Source organism: Parus major, chromosome 2 (assembly GCF_001522545.3).
Source record: "Parus major isolate Abel chromosome 2, Parus_major1.1, whole genome shotgun sequence".
Lineage (NCBI taxonomy): Eukaryota > Metazoa > Chordata > Aves > Passeriformes > Paridae > Parus > Parus major.
This window is the reverse complement of record NC_031769.1, coordinates 139914854-139933002: the sequence shown is the minus strand read 5'-3', so window position 1 is coordinate 139933002 and position 18149 is coordinate 139914854. Positions and strand designations below refer to the sequence as shown.

The window sequence follows — 18149 nt, the reverse complement described above, 5'->3', positions numbered from 1 at the left end:
CTGCTTTTTTCATGACTTCTTCTTCACCCCTCTGTATCCATGAGAAAATAACTGTAGTCATGGACTACAGAAAGCAGCTGGAAATTCTTCTCTGCAGCTCTTTTCTGGGGCACAGCTGGTGGGCCACCACCAGCTGCAGTAGGCACCCAGCCAACACTACTAAAGACCAGCTCATCAGTAATCGCAGCCAGAAGCCCAATCCTGTGTTGCCCTGTGTCCCAACAATCCCACTCTGTTTGATATTTCAAAGTAAGCCCTCCTCTTGTCCTGAGGACAAGGCACATAGCCATTTCATGGTCATATTTTTAGGCTGACCCCTCTTACACACACGTACACACAACATTTGTCTCTCCCCCAGCAATTTCCAGTAAGTGATTGCTACCCTGATCATCAAGACACTTAACCAGGCACTGAATTCAGGACAAGAAAGGAAAAAACTCCTTACATATATATGTAAATTTAAGCATATAAATCAGAATTTAACAAAACTCTTTAACCAGAAACACACAACAAAAATAATCTACAGATATAACTTTTTATTTACGTAAGCTGAGGATGCGTATTTGGCTCAGGACTCTTTATCCATGATTTTAAAGAGACTGACTGCAAATAATATAAAAAAATAAAACATGTAAAATTAATCAATATTTTCAAAATTGTCACAAATTTTGAAAACACTTGTATAAATTCTGCAAACTTTGTGTACCCTTAAAGGGGCATAATTTAGTTACCATATATAATGATAATTGAAAATATTAGTACTTTACCCTAAAGTTTCAACATAGACATATTCATGATGGTGTAATTTCAAGAGGGTATCAAAAGTGATCATGGTTAGAAAAATATACATACTTTTGCTTCTGGAAAAGAAGAGGTCATTTGAAATACCCATCAAATAAACACTAAATAAAGTCTCTCCACAGATTTTTTTTTCACAGTCCAAGATAAAATGAATGTTTATACACAGCTTATGCAATCTGTCATTTTCAAGGTAGAGTCACAGTTTCACCAGTACAGAAGAACAAAACCTGTTATTACTCTCCAGACTGTTGGCTGCACCCACATGTGATTGTTTAGGCAAGCCAAAAGAGCAGAGCCATACAGTGATACCCAAACCAATCATAGGAAAGGTAGAGAAAATGCAGATGCACAAGAGCAAAGGAAATCACACTGATAACAAGAACACTGAGAGGAATAGTGACCAATAGGAATAGATATGAACTCTTTAGTAGCATGCAGTAATTCCTACAGGAAAAATAATCCCACCACACTCCAAGTATTAAAAGGACACTTTCATGGTGCTTTTCATTAATTTTTGAAGGAATATTAAAGATTGCTGTCTACTGGGAATAGCCTGGACTTAATTTGTTTCAGTGGATACAGTTTGTTGCTGTGCTTCAGTTCATGGCAGTGCTAAACCTCAGTTGCACAAACACCAAGCAAAACAACCCCATATTTTCAAAGTTTTAAAAGAAAATGAGATAGGAAGGAATTTTCAAAAACATGTGCTTTCACTACCTGAGTGCATTGCAGTAGCCAACAAAGAAAGTATGTGGTCATTACTTGTTAAAATGAATTCTGGTGTAAAGAAGGAATTCAGAAGAGCAACATGGCACTTGCAACAGTTACTGAAATTAAAGATATAGTGACACATCAAGATCTGACATAGTTTACAGTGTCCTTTTAAGAGTCAACAGACCTGTATCTTAGATGCAATTGAAACAGAAATGATGCAAATTCTAATGAAATAACCAAATCAAGAATGTTATAGTATTTCACAGTAATAAAGTCTATGGAACTATTGAACAGAAAAAAGCATGAAGGATAATAGCAGCATATGGTTTACAGTTTTCACTTCTCAGTTTATTAATATTAGTGGTGCACTCAGCAATGCATAAAGCAAGGAAAGAAATTCTGTCAAAACTGGCAATTATCTACCACATCAACACTTAATTATGGTCCTTGTAAACAGCTAACTCCTTTTTGAACTTAAATTGCAAAGAAAAAAATATTTACATATAATATATATGTATATAACCACAAAACCAAAATTAAGTTAAAACCTTATCAAGGAAATTGCATTTTGAGGAGAACATAATACAATATTAAATAGTACACGTCCAAAGATTTTGAAGGCATTGTGATTTTCATGCTTTCTTCCTCCAGTCATTTTCCTCTGGATTTTAGTAGACTAAATACTTCATTTCAGAGTAAATAAGTGGAAATATTATAGAGCAGCTCCGGTAAAGAATAGCTCCACTACTGAAAACTGCTCGAGGCGTGGTGATCCAGGACTCTGATTTAAAGCAAAAATAAACGGCATACAAGGCCACAGCAAAGAAGTGGCCAATCAGTACCATTGGTTTAGGAGATAACCTGCATTAAAAACAAACAGATAAAACTAGTAAATAAACAGAATCAGAAAGAACTGAAAATTTTCCATTTTACAAATACAGAGCTCTACTCAGGAACACACACCCTCGACTGATTTAGGCAATCTGGTCATGCCAACTCAACTGAAAAATACAAACTTGGTTCTCCTGGGCTGCTCCACACTCTGCATTCCCTTCTACAGCACAGCCAACATATACTGCTGCTTTCTCCTCATTTATAGTACTCTTTGTCTACCTTATCTACCCCAGAGGAATATTTTAAATACCCTTTGAGTTTTAGCTCTCAGTCCAAAAGGAGAGAAATATAAAAGCATGCATTCTCCTATGTTCAGAGTAGTAGGATTTACTGTGCATTCACAAGTTTCTGAGGGGTAATTCAAATACCTTCATTGCTAGAGACTTTCCTGCTCCTTACAGCTTTTTATGGGAGGCCTCACCCAACACTACTCTCAGCTTCTCAAGTAGGAAACACCTCCACCAGCTGCTCTGCTGGTCTGGACTCCTCTACCTTATTCAAACTCCTGTGCCACCTACACTATGAGCCACCAGCTTTAAGTGGCCTTTGTTACACAGAAAAAACCCCGATGAGTCAGGACTTAAGAGACACAGTTTCTAATAAACCCCCAACCTTTAGTATAATCTTAAAATCTAGGCTGATGTGTGGACCATCCTCCCTGTGTTGAGCCACCTGACGGGGAGCAAAGCAGATCCCTCAGGGGCACACAATAACCACTGCCAACACAGTGAACTTACACTGAGAGCAATCCAACGGGACCTGAGACACATTCTCCTCCAAGTCTGAAGTAATGGAAACAGGCTTTCTTTAGCTGATGCAAGGAATCTAAAAAATTAATTAAAATTAATAAAACAAATATAATCAACACATATGGAAACATTTTTCTGCATACACAATAATGACATTAAATACAGGACTTTGGTAGCTGTCATTCTGCCAAATTCAGCTGGATTTTAAGCTTTTTTTTTCAATACAAAGGATAGTCTTACATAATATCTACATATTTTTGCATTAATTGACTATTGTTTTCTTTGTTTTGGAGTTTTTCTTTGTTTAGTTATTTGTCCTAACTCCAGAGTTGCCTTCACATTGCTAAAATTCTGTCTAAAAAACTAAGCAGAGAACACAAGAAAACTTATTAAAATTCTTTGATTGATATATTTTTAATATGTAACAATACATATGTGTATATATATATATATATATATATATGTACACACACAGGGACATGGACATCCCCTTCCCAGTCATTTTTATTTACCAAGTTATAATTAATCAGAGGTTATCTTTAAGATATATTTACCATCTGTGGCAGCAAAGAGTTCATAAAGTGCCTGGGCAAGAACATTCACTACAAAAGAATGAGATTTTTTTCTTGACCAATAAAATGTTCTTTTTGCCTGAAAAAAAATAAAATAAAAAAATAAATATAAAATAAAAATAAAAAATAAAAATAAATACAAAGGAACATTCAGAAGATTCCCAACAAGGTGACGTGGCAAGAGTCATGTTCATGGGACATGCAGAAGGGATTTAGTGATATGCTACATTGATTACAAGCTAGGTCATTAAGGGATGTTAGAAACTTGCTGAACCAGTTATGCAAGCTCCCCTTACCTTAAATATAAGGGGAAAAGGGTAGTTCCAGAGCATGTTTCATCTTATCCTACAGTAGATGTCTGGGATACAGCTGAAACTTGAAGGATAATGCTCAGCTATCAGCTAGTTCCCTCAACTGACTGGTAATGAATAGGAAATGACTGGAGTCTGAGGTGGCTAGCTGCCCTAAAAGCATCTGCATGTGGTCAGGTAAGTCTTGAACTATCCTGACATTCAGGGTTCTTTCTAGTGCTTCTCAATTTTCAAATACACTTTTTGAATCATCTGCTTGTGGTCTACAATTATACTATCTGTAATTTAGCCAAGACAATATGCCTAACCCCATTAAAAGCAGTAAAGAAATAAATAAGAAATCTTACTATCTACTCATCAGAATTTTGGGACTATCACTGAAAAAATAAACCTTGCATGAACACTGATGGAGCAGATTCTGGGAAAGAAGGATCCCTTCTAACTTACTACTCAGATTAACGCAGCAGGCAAGAGGCCAGTGGAGGCTGAGATGTCTCTTGAAAGACTGAGTACACAAGCTCATTATTGTAAAAGTTCCACTCACGTAAGTGTAATGGTTCAAACCCACCACATTTAGGATCACTCTGGTTAAAAATACCCTATTAAAATGGGAATATCAGGTTATCCTAGCAAAACATCCTGGCTAGACACAACACATCAATCTCCTTAAGTAAAACACAGCAGGTCAGTGTGAAAAGTTTTGAAACTACCTCTTGGCACACAGCACAGCAGTTACAGACCACAGCTCCACTGGTCAATGCCCGATATCTGATTATTCTAGCCAAAACTTTGAAAACTGCTATGCCTCACCAATAACTTACTTGTCCCTGAATTGCATAAAACTTAGAAGTGTGTCACCAAACTGCAGCAGAAGCTGTCTAAAGTAAGTCCAAAATAAAGAATCACCTTAAGAACATCAGAATCTTCATAAAGGTCTGGGATATCCTGGAGCAAACTTCTCCATATTTTAACATCATTTAAAATAACACTCATTCCTCCACCAGTAAGAGGGTGTCTTATATTATATGCATCTCCTAAAAGAAGAACACCTAGGTAGAAGAGAAAAAACAATAGGCTACTGCACAACCGTTAAGAAATCTTAAAATTTAAATCCTCTAAAAAAACCATGAAAATTACTTAGAATTCATTCCCACCAGAAAATAAGATGTGTAACTAGAAATTAAAAACAAAAAACCACAAAGTATGTCTTTAAGTTAAAAGGCTAAAAACAGCCTTAAGATAATCAAGGTCAAACTATTTTTTCTGGATAGGTGTGCATGTTAATGTGTCAAAGTTAATTTCTTTCATTTTTAATATTTTTTTCTTTGAAAGGCCACACTTGTATAAGCTGGAGCAACTGAGTAAATTAAACTTACAGATAAAGCAGGCATTGAGTTAACATCTGGTAATGTAAACATTCCAGTTAAATTATGCCCAAGGTACACATTTTCAAAATAATGTTTTTTATAGAAGATTTATGAGACAGTTGTACTGAACAACAAACATACATCTAAGACAATAAAATCCTATGTCCCAGAAGATGCTTATACTTTTTTTCTTCCTTTTATTTCATAATACCCACCTTTCTTGTTTACAGCTGAAGGAGGCAAGAAGCTGGCTGGCATAGTCCTTAAACGATCATTCTGAACTGCTATTAAGAATGGTTCCTTTAAGTGATCTGCAACAACCAAATATCTTGGTTACAGTATTTAGACAAAGACACAATTTCTACACAATCCATTTTAATCTCTTTTTAGAGATATTAGAGAGTCATAAAATGGTGGGGGGTGGAATGGGACCTTGAAGATCATGTAGGGCCAACCCCCCTGCTATGGGCAGAGACATTTCCCCTAGACCAGACTGCTCAGAGTCCCATCCAACTTGGCCTTAGACATCTCCAGGGATGTGGCACCTCAGGTTCCCTGAGCAACCTGTTTTAGTGCCTCATCACCCTCCCAGAAAATAATTTGTTCCTAATATCTAATCTAAACCTACTCTCTATTTGAATCCATTTCTCCTTGTCCTGCCACTGATGCTCTTGTCAATAGTCCTGCCCCAAAAGCCTTCTTTTTTTCCAGACTGAACAAAGCCGACTGACTCTCTCAACCTCTTCTCATAGAAGAGCCATCCATCCCTCTGGTCAACTTGGTGGCTTCCTCTGCACTCATTCCAACAAGTCAATGTCCTTCCTGTGCTGGGTGCCCCAGAGCTTTATACAATCCTTCTGAATTGCTGACCCCACAGATGTGAGCAGAACAAACTTGTGTGTGTTGTGTGGCATGGAACCAAAGAAGGGCGAATGGCTTCTGAAACAGTACCTCTGCACTGTATATTATGCAAGTATGTATATTATATATGGAAAAAGCCACACATTTCACATTTCATTGAATTTTATGAATTCAATGAAATGTGTCTCTTTTTTTTTTTTACATATTTAAATGTCACAATTCTCTACAAATCTTTCCAGACTTACCAGGTAGTTGTGGATGAATGGTCTCAATCATGTACTCTTTTAAATTTTTTGGCATTTCCCCTCGAATATCAACAAGGACCCGTGTTTCAGTTGAAGAAATCTTATAGATTAGCACTGGACTCGTTTTAGCTAAAACAAGTTCGGCATAATTAGGTTTAAACTGTGATGCATCCTTAAAAAAGAAGGAAGGGGAAGAAAGATTGAGACTGATTAATGAAAGGATATTAAACATCAGACAGACAAAGTAATTTTCTAAAACACTTAAATAAAATCCTATATCATATTAAGTTTGTGTTATTCTTCTCTTAAATGGAGAAGTGCTTTCAAAAAGAAAGTTCTGAATTTTAGTGTAGCAACAATTCTTTTGCCAATACATTTTAGTATTTATTAGAATCACTAACTTATCCATTTCATTTGAATACCTCACCACTATTTAACATATGCCATTGAAAACCAATAACATAATCAATGTAGTAGTTTTCAGTAAGATCATTTTGTTTTGTTTTCATAAAGAAAGAGATAGGAGGGAAAGAAATCAACTAATCTAAATATAATTACTTGGAGACACCAACAGAAGTAGAATCATAGGGTCTTGTGAGGTCTTAAAGGAGATTGCAAAAGTAGACAAACTTGGGCAGTGTTAACTGGATTAGAGACTCAAAAAGTACTTAAGTTGCTACCAGTCACTGTTCCCAGTCTAGTGAAAATTCTGTTAGCTTTGGTTCATTCTCCCTTCATTATTTTTGCTGTTAATGCATCAGTTAATGCAGCAGACACAGAGTGAAAGATCCAGACAGGATTTCTACCTGGATTCTCCACCCAGCTACCAACCCAGATTCCCAGTCCAAAACCAGGACACCGCCTTCTCTCTTGAAGTTTATAGGTCCTGAAGGCAAATATGTACCTGGTTACAAGGTACCCCACCTTCAGGCAGGAGCACAGTTTGGGAACCCCTCTGGAGTAGAAAACATAGGTGGTTTGGCTCACAGCTTGTAGGATGATCTAAAACCTAAGATTTTTACTCCCTAAACAAATACTGTAACTATTGCAAAAAAAAAAAAAAAAAAAAAAAAAAAAAAAAAAAAAAAAGTGTCACCATCATAGGTACCAGTATCTCAACATCAAGCTTTCAAAACATCTGTGTCCAGGGAAACAATTTTACCTATTGGGTTCCAGGTTTACAATGGTGCCTACTTCTGATCCAGAATGTAGTGCTAAATAAGATGTAGCACTAATATAAAGCAGTGGTATGTGTGCTGTAAGATCCTGAAACACTTTTTCTTACAAAAAAAAAAAATAAATTATTCTATGAACTGGTTTAGTGAGTCCAGAGTTCAGTTTAACATAGCTAAGCAGCCATTTTCTTAAACACTCTCTTGTTCAACTATATCCAACTTTTAACAACAATATCCACTTTAAAAAACAAAAAAACAAAGCCAAATCAGGCTCAGAGATACATAAAAGTGTTTAAGAATTGAAAATCTGATCTGTAACTGTACCTAATATGTTAAGTCTGGCACAGTAAGAAGTTCAACTATCCTAAAGCTGGGACCAAAGATACATCAACACTTTAAGAGTTAAAAACAGAACAAAATTTCCAAGCACTTCAAAGGGACACAGAAACTGACAAAACAGCTGGATAAACACCTAAAAGCACAATTCTAATTGATTCTGTTGGAAAAGGAAATGAACAGCAACATATTTAGTGGAATTCAGACCCACATTACAAAGCAGAAGCATAGTGATTTATATAGTATTATACATAAAAGTTACCTTCAAAATGCAACCAACAAAATGGGATGAAACAGTAACTTTGTTGGATACCAAGTTTTTCCTGAATTTGGAGAAAAGTCCATCAGCTACAACTGTAAGTGGAGCATGAAGTTCCTGCAGTGTAAATTAAAAATAAAGATGTGACACTTAATTTTGCTTCAGAACAATGAGAAGCAATTCCCAAGATCTCCTTTCCAATTGTAAATTAGATGCTTTAGAACACAATAAACATCTAAGAGGATCACAGGCCATATTAACAATATATGTATTAAGAAACACTGTGGGGTTTACCTTCTTTGTATTCACACTTCTCTATTTGCTACACAAGCTGATCTAACAATATACTCCATCTTTTTTAGATGTGCATTCAGAAAATACAGCTATGGGAACTGTGTAGAAACTTGGATTAAAAAAAATACAATAAAGAAGAATATTTGCTCCCTTCAGGCTGTAATGCTCTTCAGAAGAAAAAAAAAGAAAATAAAGAAGAATTTCAAATTAAAGAACTACGCATAAGCAGCTAAAGAAAACCAAATCAAAGTATGACAAACTGACAAGCTGTAAGCACATAGGCTCTTCTTTAAAAGACCAAGCAGGAAACTCTGAGCAGCTTCAAGTCTGCTTAGGAACTATTAACTAATAATATATATATGGACAAAATACTAATCTGAGTAAACTGTTCAGGTTCAGCCTGAAGGTCTGTATAAATTCTTAATGTTTAACACATACATCGTTCTCAAACATAAGCAAATAATTCCAATTACTAAAATATATTTTTATGCCTTTACTTTTATTGTCCTATAACAACATTATTATACTAGGAAGCATTTAAAGGTAGGTGTTTCCTTCTTCCTACAGCTTTCTCTGTGTCAATATATTCAGTGACTGAACTTCAACTGGCAATAGATTTACAACAAGCATTAGTCCTTAGCTTCCAGTGATTTCATATGCTTGCATAAGCAGTAAAAAGTATTTATCCTTTTAAGCTTTCAGTTTGTAAGTGAGTCAAAAAAAAGCACACTATGTTTCATTGGTACTCCTAGGAAATCTTTTACTATTGTATGGGTGAGTCACTCTGTGAGCTCCTCTGTGACCAGTTGCCACCAACACTGTGGCAACTCATAAAATCATAGAATATTCTGAATTGAGGGGGAATAACAAGAATCATCAAGTTGACTCAACTTGGTCACACGAACTTTAACATCTTTTGATGTGTGAAGGGAAGCTGGACAAAATCAGATGAGAGTAGATTAAGTAAGGTAAAACGTGTTTTATGGTGTCTGCTTATAGAAGTGAGCTCCTGAGTAGAGTTAACAAAACCCCTTTCCTATGGATTCCTAGCTTGGATGACTGCAAGCTCTAATTATTCCTGCAATTAGACCAAAGTCACCTGTCCATATCAGTTTCCGGCTGTCTAATGAGTGGAACATTTATGCTACAACTTTTCCACAGTCAACACAATAAATTTTGAGTCTACTCAGTTGCCTGGTTTCAGAAAATGTTATAAGTGGACCTTCAGCATACTGGCTAATTTGAACCTCATTTAACAGAATAAAAATCTCAGAGGTAATGTGGTGGAGAATGTAGGATGGAAAGAACAGAAAACACACAACACAGACCAGTGTCCTTTCTTTATAAATGCAGGCCAAGGGATGTAAACAGGCTTGAGTTTGGGGTTTTTATTCAGCTAAGAGCTTCCTAGCTGTAAAAACTAACATGTAAGGGAGACATAGTAAATAGAAATGTTTAAAGGAAATTTCTTATATACTAGATTTCTAAAATCAAAGGAGATCTAAGCCAGCAAATCAAACAGCTCTTTCCAGCCACAGAACTTCAGCGTCCAGAGCAAAACATGACTTTGATTTACTTTGATTATATTTAAGTATACAGACAGGAAACTTAAGGCCTTTAGAACAATACCCAGACTTTCAGGAAAGATGCAGGCTATAGCATCCTGCTGGTCAAATAAGTCACACTTAAAATTAGGACAACATCCATAGATGTGTGTGAAGCTTAGAGTGTGAAACTTAAAAACAGAACTCAAAATATGCATGTTCCCCTTCTACCCCTCAAACAAAATAAAACAAAACCACCCTTCTACATTGCTGGATGATAAAGCCAATTGAATTTGGGAAATAAACCCCAACAAACACCCTTCACCCTGCAAAAAATCCTCCTCCTCCTCTCCAAACTCCCTGTCTTTCCCATACCTGTAATTCAGTGGCTTATTCTCCTAGAGTGGATTTCCTAATAGTTTCATTCAGATTACATGAGAGGCAAGACAGACCAAGGAACAGGACTTGGAATTCACTCCTCCTCCAGCTAACCTCAAGAGGGGTCAAGAATGTTGTTACTTCTCTGTTCTCTTGCAGCACTTAGTTGTCAAGTGGGCTGAAATGACACTTGCCTGAGGACAGTTTAAAACCAGGTTGCTCCCCTACAGCTTTGGCAAGTACTTTTAAAAGGCTCTCTCCTATATAGTTTTATGTCACCAGTCCCATTTCTAAATGACTTAGAGATGCAAAGATGTTAATAATCCTCAGAGCAGGATGTTCCAGCTACTCAGGAACTTTCTCCATCTAGAGGGGAGCAGGGCATAGACAGGAGATTCCTGTCTGAGTACATCTACATAACTTTAGGCAACAAAGGAACTTCGAAGTCCAAAAAGATTACAAATTTGGTTTTCCTGGAGAATATGCAGCATATCCAGAACTTCAGTACAGGGGTTCTATCCAGACTGGCATTTCCTAAACTTTTTCAGTTTTTCAGTTTTTCACTAGATGGTGGAAGTATATGTGGAAATGCAGACCACTACACACAGCTGAAGCACAAATCTTAATATGTTGTTTTTTTCACCAGGAACTCTTGAAAGATTTTAAACTCCAGACATATGAATAATGAAATAAATAATGAACTGAATTCTCCACAGAAACTGGAAGCAAAAGCTTTGTAAGAAATTATAACAAGTATTCCCATATTCCCAGACTGTATGCCCTAGAAAACAATCTCCCTTTGTTAAATCTTTTGCTTGCTCGATAACTACATTATTTCTGTACTAGTGCTCCGAAATACAAGCTTTTAAAAAATTATACATATAAAGCAATACTTAATTTTCTCAACAGTTTAGCAAAGATTGTAACAGAAAACTCTTACCTTAGTGTCTCCAGTTTCTTTGTCCTTGTACTGAACACCCACAACACAGTCATCTTCCTCAAGTAACTGTAACACAGTCCCTTCAATGAATTTTGCACTGAAATGAAACAGAGGGGTTAAAATAGAAGAGGATTAATGATACCAGCATTTCAAGGCACTAGACACAGAAAAAAACCCAAATTTTCAACAATGTTATCTCTGTCAACACAGTTTAAATTTTTTTTTTTTTTTTAAAAAAAAAGGGTTCTGGAATACTTTCTGAAGCCACATTAACTGTCAAAATTGTTGGTCATAAATTTCACTTTGACACTACCTTTGGTTTGATAACTGAATATTCTAAAAACTGTACTATTTATCATAAACACCCTGCCACTTAGTAGAGTCCCCAGCTGTGTCCCATGGCTCTGTAAAAGATGCTGAGAGGACTTTCACACCTAGTATCGGTCAGAAATCAGGGAGCTGACTGAGTCAGCCCTGCTAAAAGTTAGGAATCACTGACAGTGCAGGTGAGACCTAACTCCAAGGAAAATTAAAGAACAGGATCAGCAGCACTTAAACCTTTAACATAACACTAGATAAAAGTCAGGCACATAATTCTCAGAGCAGTCCAAACTAACCTAAACTGTTTAGGACACACATACCTAGCTTGTTACCTCAGAAATTCAGGGTAGAGTTTTGTCTTTTTTCTGGTTTTGCTTTTAAAGCTCTGCTAACACTTATGTTCAAGTGGAGCATCCCTTGCTTCTATCTCCCAACCAGAGCCATTTTGAGTTCAGGAATGAAATCTCTGTAAACCTATATTCTTTGTTGGGTTTGAGCTGTTAGACCTGATCACAACACTTCAGCTGCTCAAAATGGGACACTCTGTCTGTCTCAGAAATATTTCATATCCAGATGGAATTCCACAGCTTTAAGAACTGAGCTAAAGGTGCATGGGGGAATACAACAGCTTGTTATTTTAGGCTCTTAGAAGGAATACAAGCAGTTCAGTTAATGTCTTTTTCCCTTGGGATTCAGCACAGACATTTCAGAGCAGATTGTGACTGCCTTAATTTGCCAGGCAACAGGCACACTGGCTGTATCAAAATATGAATGGTTATGAGTGAGCACACAACAGAAACCTCAACAGCAAGGGACTGCAGCAGCATGCCAGGGAATCAGAGTCCTGAAAATCCTACCAGCTCTAAGTTTCTTTTATAGCTGTCATTTCAGTTACCTGCTTGAGTGCTCACTTTTTCTTCTTATTCTCATCCACTATAAGTGAGTTCATAATTATATATAATTCGTTTATTATTATAAACCAATGATGCCCTACCTCTTTCTGCTGCAAAAATAACTTACCTGAAATACATTCATATTGCCTAGGGCTTATGAAGAAGATATACTAATCAGTAATAACTATCCTCTATAGCTTTAAAAGCTTTGTGATAAAACCCAAAATCTCCTGGCACTACTAAGAATTCTTTCACTACACATAAACATGCAGTTTACTATGCCACATATTAAATAGCAAGCAAGCATACACAAAACAAACATTCAAAAGTGTGTGGAAAATGGGAAAGAATTTAATTGGTTACAAACATGATTTTTGCTTCAAAGACTGTACAGCTACTGGAGTTTTTCCCACAAGTGGTGCACTTAGATACCCAAATTTAATTCAACTTAGAGCCTCAACAAGGCTTTAGATTTGAGAGCTAGTGAACACTGTCACCACTAATTTTAACTGTACTACAGAGCTGCTATCTTTACTGACACTTTTAGTAATTTCATATGATATAACAAATACGAAAGGAGAAAGCTCAGAATAAAGTTGTTAGGTAAAAATATGATAATGCCATATGTCTCTTGGGATATATGGCATTATGGTATTTTTAGGGGAAAAAATTATTTAGGGAGGGGAAAAAGACAATACAAAAAACAAACCACACACACAGAAAGCAGCACCTAGAATCTATTCTATTTCAATAAAAGTTCACTTCTCATATCTTTTATAGAAGAAAACAGTTAAGAGAAAACACACATTTTTTCTTTTCATTATGAAAAGAAGTTGTATTTAAGATTCTGAAACATACAAATTATTAACTGGAAAGAACTATTTCCATCTAATGCTACTTTTTAGTTACTTTGGCTCACTTCGTGTCCAAAAAGAAAGCAAAACAACATACAAATGTAAATGCTTTATTTCTATCATCACTGATAACATCAGTGGAAATGCTACTGCCCAGTGCAGGAGGGTTGGACTGCATGACCTTTAAAGGTAATCCCTTCTAACCCAAACTATTCTGTGATCTAAGAAATCGTGCCAGATTTGCCACTCATGCCTTGTCCAAAGAAGTTCTGTGCACTGCTCACCAAGAAGAGATCACTGCTTCTGGTAAAATGCCAAACCCAAGAATCAGCAGAAGAGAATCAATGCTTCACCTGTGAACTGTTCTTTCACACAGATTGGCAAATACCTTGCCTAATATTTAAAGCCCATACTCCCTTAAAGATTAAGTTGTCACAAATGGTGATATATATGATGTGTATGTAACATATGAACTTATCTACAGAGAGCAGAATGAGTAATTACAGCTGCTAGTTTCTCTCACTCTTGTTCATCACAGCCCTCCATGTTGGGAATGGTTAAGGAATCTCACGGAAATGATGGGAACAATACTTCTGAATCTCTGGATCCCAACTGTGCTGTCCACAACATGACTCACTTGGGCTCTGCCATAGCTGCCCTTCGGAGACCCATGATAAACTGGCCATGATGAAAAGATCTTCCACTGGCCACTCGTCCATCTTCAGATGTTGGATAAGGAATCTCAACCTCCAACTTGGTCTCTAGGTCATGAATTATGTAACCATTTACTATTTGTGAATCAATACCTTCTACCGAATCTGCAAGACATAAGCAAAGAAATGAGTCAAAACAAGTCTTTAAAAAGCCTAATTATTTATTACAGGCATTTCTTTATATAGGGTCCAATTTTCATAAGTAAAATATACATGTTGAAAGAAGAGTATTTTCAAAATAGCAAACTGGAAATACACAAGCAATTTTAACTCAAATGTTAAATGCAGATAATATATTTCTGAATTTTTCCTGTAGGCATGCTTTTACTAAATACATTGCTTAGTGTAGTAACTCTTGTGTTACAGATCTATTTACATCTTGAAATGTACCCACCTTCAAGACCCAAGTCCCGAAGAGCATTAAATCCTCCAGGTTGCAGCAGTTCTCCAACTATCCTGTCAGGTTCCTTCAGATCCCTCTCTATTACAGTCACCTTCCTTCCATCTCTTGAAAGCACCGTGGCCAAGGAAGAACCAAGGACACCTGATCCCACAATGATAATTTCTGGATCATATTGGGGTGACAATGTTGAATTTGGAGCAGTCTCTGTCAGATACGCATCTGAGAAGTTCACTTCTCTTTTACCCTTTAGAAAACAAAGGCAACAAAGTTACACGTGCCAATGGATCTGTACCATAACCTTGTCAAGAAGGCTGACTTGGGAGTAGCTCTACTCTGAGCCAGGGTACTGAGGATGCATTGGTAGTTGGAAGACATCTTGCAGTTTAGTTTTGTCCAAAATTGAATCTGTCATACTCTAAAAGGCAACAAAAGCACAACATGCAGAGAAAAGAACCAACACCACTGCAAACAACATCACAACCCTGGCTTAAACCTGCCCTACTGACTGAAGACAAACCACAAACAAAACTGCCAGAGGGACTGAAAGCTGCTATAAAAGGAAGTAAAAAAAGGCTGTTCCATAAAGTAAGACTAATATCTTCATGCCAGTAAACCACTCCAGCATGGAGGCCTTAGCACTTTACAATGGAAAAAGTATTAGATATGCTGGAAAATTTATTTCTCTGGAAAACATACTCCTTTTCAATTATATTCTAAGTGAACCTACCTAACTAACAAAACAGCAACTTATGGTAATATTCAGAATGGAAAAGTGTCAGCAGAAGCAGCTGCCTGGGAAATGCTTTTTTGAAGTGGACCTGAAATGAAAACTCATCTAACATCTAAAAGTGTAAGCAAAATCACCATTCATCTACATTTAAAGCTGTTAAGAATTTACATATATTGGACTGGACATCAATTAATACAGAAACTGATATCTTAAACCAGCTCTGTTATAGAACCTTCCCAACAGCACTTAATCACATACACTTCGAAGTAAAAAATAATTTTAAGGGCAAATCCAGTGCAAAGCTGCAAATCATTTCTCCAGCTGGTAGATCAGAGTTCAATTCAGTCTTTCACAAATGCCTCAGCACTACATTGCTGACATTAGTAAAAACACGACTGCATCAGTGAAACACACTGACACCATAATTTCTAGTGGCCTAGTGTCATGTTTTTATCTACAATACATCAAAAGAATGCTAAACTAACTGTCTGAACTCAGGTAACAAAACTAATTGGTAAATGCAGGCTTTAAGAGGAAAACAAAAATAAAAAACCTTTGACTTGCAGCCAAAACCAGTTTCATGTTATTCTGTGCATGGAGTCAGTGCTCATGTGAAAACGCCCAGAAGTACACAGGAAGGTAGCCAAATAGTGCTGATCACAGATGTTCCAGATATCTATGTCCAGTTCATAGTCTGGGATGGCAGGACTCCAGCTAAGCTCCAGACACCTCCTACACCACCTACAGCTCTCCACTTGTCCCATAGCAAGGGTCATGAAGGGCTCAAGGGAACAACCTGACTATCTGAGCAAGTCCTGTACCTATTGTACAAGCAATAGGTCAGCAATCATTTCCCAGTAACTCCAGGAGTATACAACATCTGCAGTTCTATAAAAAAAAAGTGTTTTATCCATAAATATTAGTAAGCTCTCAGAGAGTTAGAGAATGGCAGTGGCTGGAAAGAGTTTCTGGACATCATGGGATCCAAAGCCCCTGTTCAAGCAGGATCAGAGCAGACTGGGCCCTCTTTTGGACACCTCCAAGGACGGAGACTCTTTCACCTCTCTGGGAAATGTTTCATTGCTAAGTCACCCTGACAGTAAACAGTGCTTCCTGTGCTCAGAGCAAACGTCCTCTGTTTCATTCTGTGCTCACCACTTCTTCTGTCACCAGGCATTGATGGAAAACACCTTGGCGCAGCCTTCTTTGAACCCTCCCTTCAGGTATTTACATACAGCCTTCTCTCTTTCCTCACAGTCCTTCATCTCTACAACAGACTGGCAATTGAAGATATTTTTCTGCTACTATAATAACCCTTTACTCCAAATCTTTCTTAAAACACACTTGTTTTGATGGTAGAAAGCCCCTGGTCTACCACTTTTCCTTTGCCAACCAAAAATAACACAAAATATGACAAATCAAACATCCAGCACCTAAAGACAAACCCTGTCCAACCCTTTCTTAGCTCTTTTCCCTCATCAGGGCAGACGGCTTTTCCATAGGGAAAAGCAGCAGAATCTTGCATTCCACGTGCCACGTCTCAACTTACCTTTCTGGATTTGGGCTGTTCAACTTGTTGAGATCCCGGGGTAGGTTTGGACCAGAAGAAGCCAACCAGGGGCAAAGCTGAGAGCACATCAGAGAGCATCCCCAAGTGTGACTTCTGCTTCTGCCGCTGCCTGGGGCCCCTGAAGTGGTACCTGTACGACAGCACCAAGCCGAGCGAGAAAAACACCAGCACGGAGAGCAGCACCTCCTTATTAGCGTAAGTCATGAGGTCTCCACACTTTTTATACACGTAAATGAAGGAGGCGATACCCAGAAAGGTCCACATCATGAGGGTCACTGATCCCTGTTGCTCCAAAGCTTCACCGCAGATGGATGCTGGCGCAAATCGGGTTTCGAGGAAAGGATGAAAAAATGTATCTACCGAAAAGGAACGATTTCCGCTCCAGTGGAAGGTGGGGAGATTTCAGTGGAAAAACAAGGAGCCCCAGCAGAGGACCAAGCCCCACCTCGCCAGGTTGCCACAGGAGCCTGGACAGAGGTTCAGAAACCGGAAAAAAAGAATATATAAAACGTCTTCTCAAGAATCCCCTCCCGGACACGCGATGCTGGAGGAGCTCGTCCCACCGCCCCCCGGGTCACCCCTCCGCCGCACCCAGCCCCGCTCGGTGCCGGGACTCTCCTCCGCTGGCGGCGGCGATGCAGCCGGAGCCCTCACGCCCGCGGATGAGGCGGCGGCGCCGCGCAGGGCGGGGGGCGGGCGGTGCACGCCCAGGGGGGCGCGGCTGATGCTCTGCTCTACCTGCCCGCGCCAGGGCACACCGCAGCTGCCTCACGGAGAGAAGATGCGGTGCCGCTGCCTCCCTCCTTGACCCAGTCCCGGCGCCCCGCGGCGCCTCGCGGCAGGAATGGAGGGTGTTGGGAGAACGAGGGGCAATAGGCGCGAATGGAGAGGGCGGCCCGCGGGAGGGGCGGCCCCGCAGCCATGCTAATGAGTAACGGCCGCCACCGCCCCGCGGGCACCGCGCGCCCGTGCCTCAGCGGCGCCGGCCAATCGGCGGCGCTATGCCGAGATGGCGCTATGACCGCCGACCAATCGGAGCGCGGGGAGGGCGGGGCTTGCGCTCGCCGGGCGATGTGACGCGAAGGGCGGGGCGGGGTTGCCGTGGTGACGAGTGAGGGGTGGGGCAGCTGAGGGGCGCTGGTAGGCCCAGGGCACCGGGCGGCGGCACCGTCGGGTCCCTCGCTCGGGGAATACGAAAGAAAGCAACGCCCCTCGGAAAAATCAG

At 38.9% G+C, this 18149-nt stretch overlaps 1 protein-coding gene across 1 annotated transcript; it reads right to left on the bottom strand.

The window, feature by feature from the left end:
- Nucleotides 1-516: 516 nt before the first annotated feature.
- On the bottom strand, nt 517-17805 carry SQLE (squalene epoxidase). Its single transcript, XM_015619855.3, has 11 exons — nt 16904-17805; nt 14616-14868; nt 14146-14326; nt 11441-11537; nt 8288-8401; nt 6515-6686; nt 5624-5719; nt 4948-5090; nt 3713-3809; nt 3147-3234; nt 517-2376 (listed from the first exon to the last, which is right to left on the bottom strand). Exons 1-11 carry the CDS (start codon nt 17189-17191, stop codon nt 2184-2186), a joined length of 1722 nt encoding a protein of 573 aa, XP_015475341.1. The 5' UTR covers nt 17192-17805; the 3' UTR covers nt 517-2183.
- Nucleotides 17806-18149: the final 344 nt, after the last annotated feature.

Coding starts and splice junctions, on each gene's coding strand:
- SQLE (XM_015619855.3), bottom strand. CDS start 17,191: ATGATGTGGACCTTTCTGGGTATCGCCTCCTTCATTTACGTGTATAAA. Junction 11,538..14,145: donor GCAGCTATGGCAGAGCCCAA/GTGAGTCATGTT, acceptor GTTTCATTTCAG/TGCAAAATTCATTGAAGGGA. Junction 6,687..8,287: donor TTGTTGGTTGCATTTTGAAG/GTAACTTTTATG, acceptor TTCTTTTTTAAG/GATGCATCACAGTTTAAACC.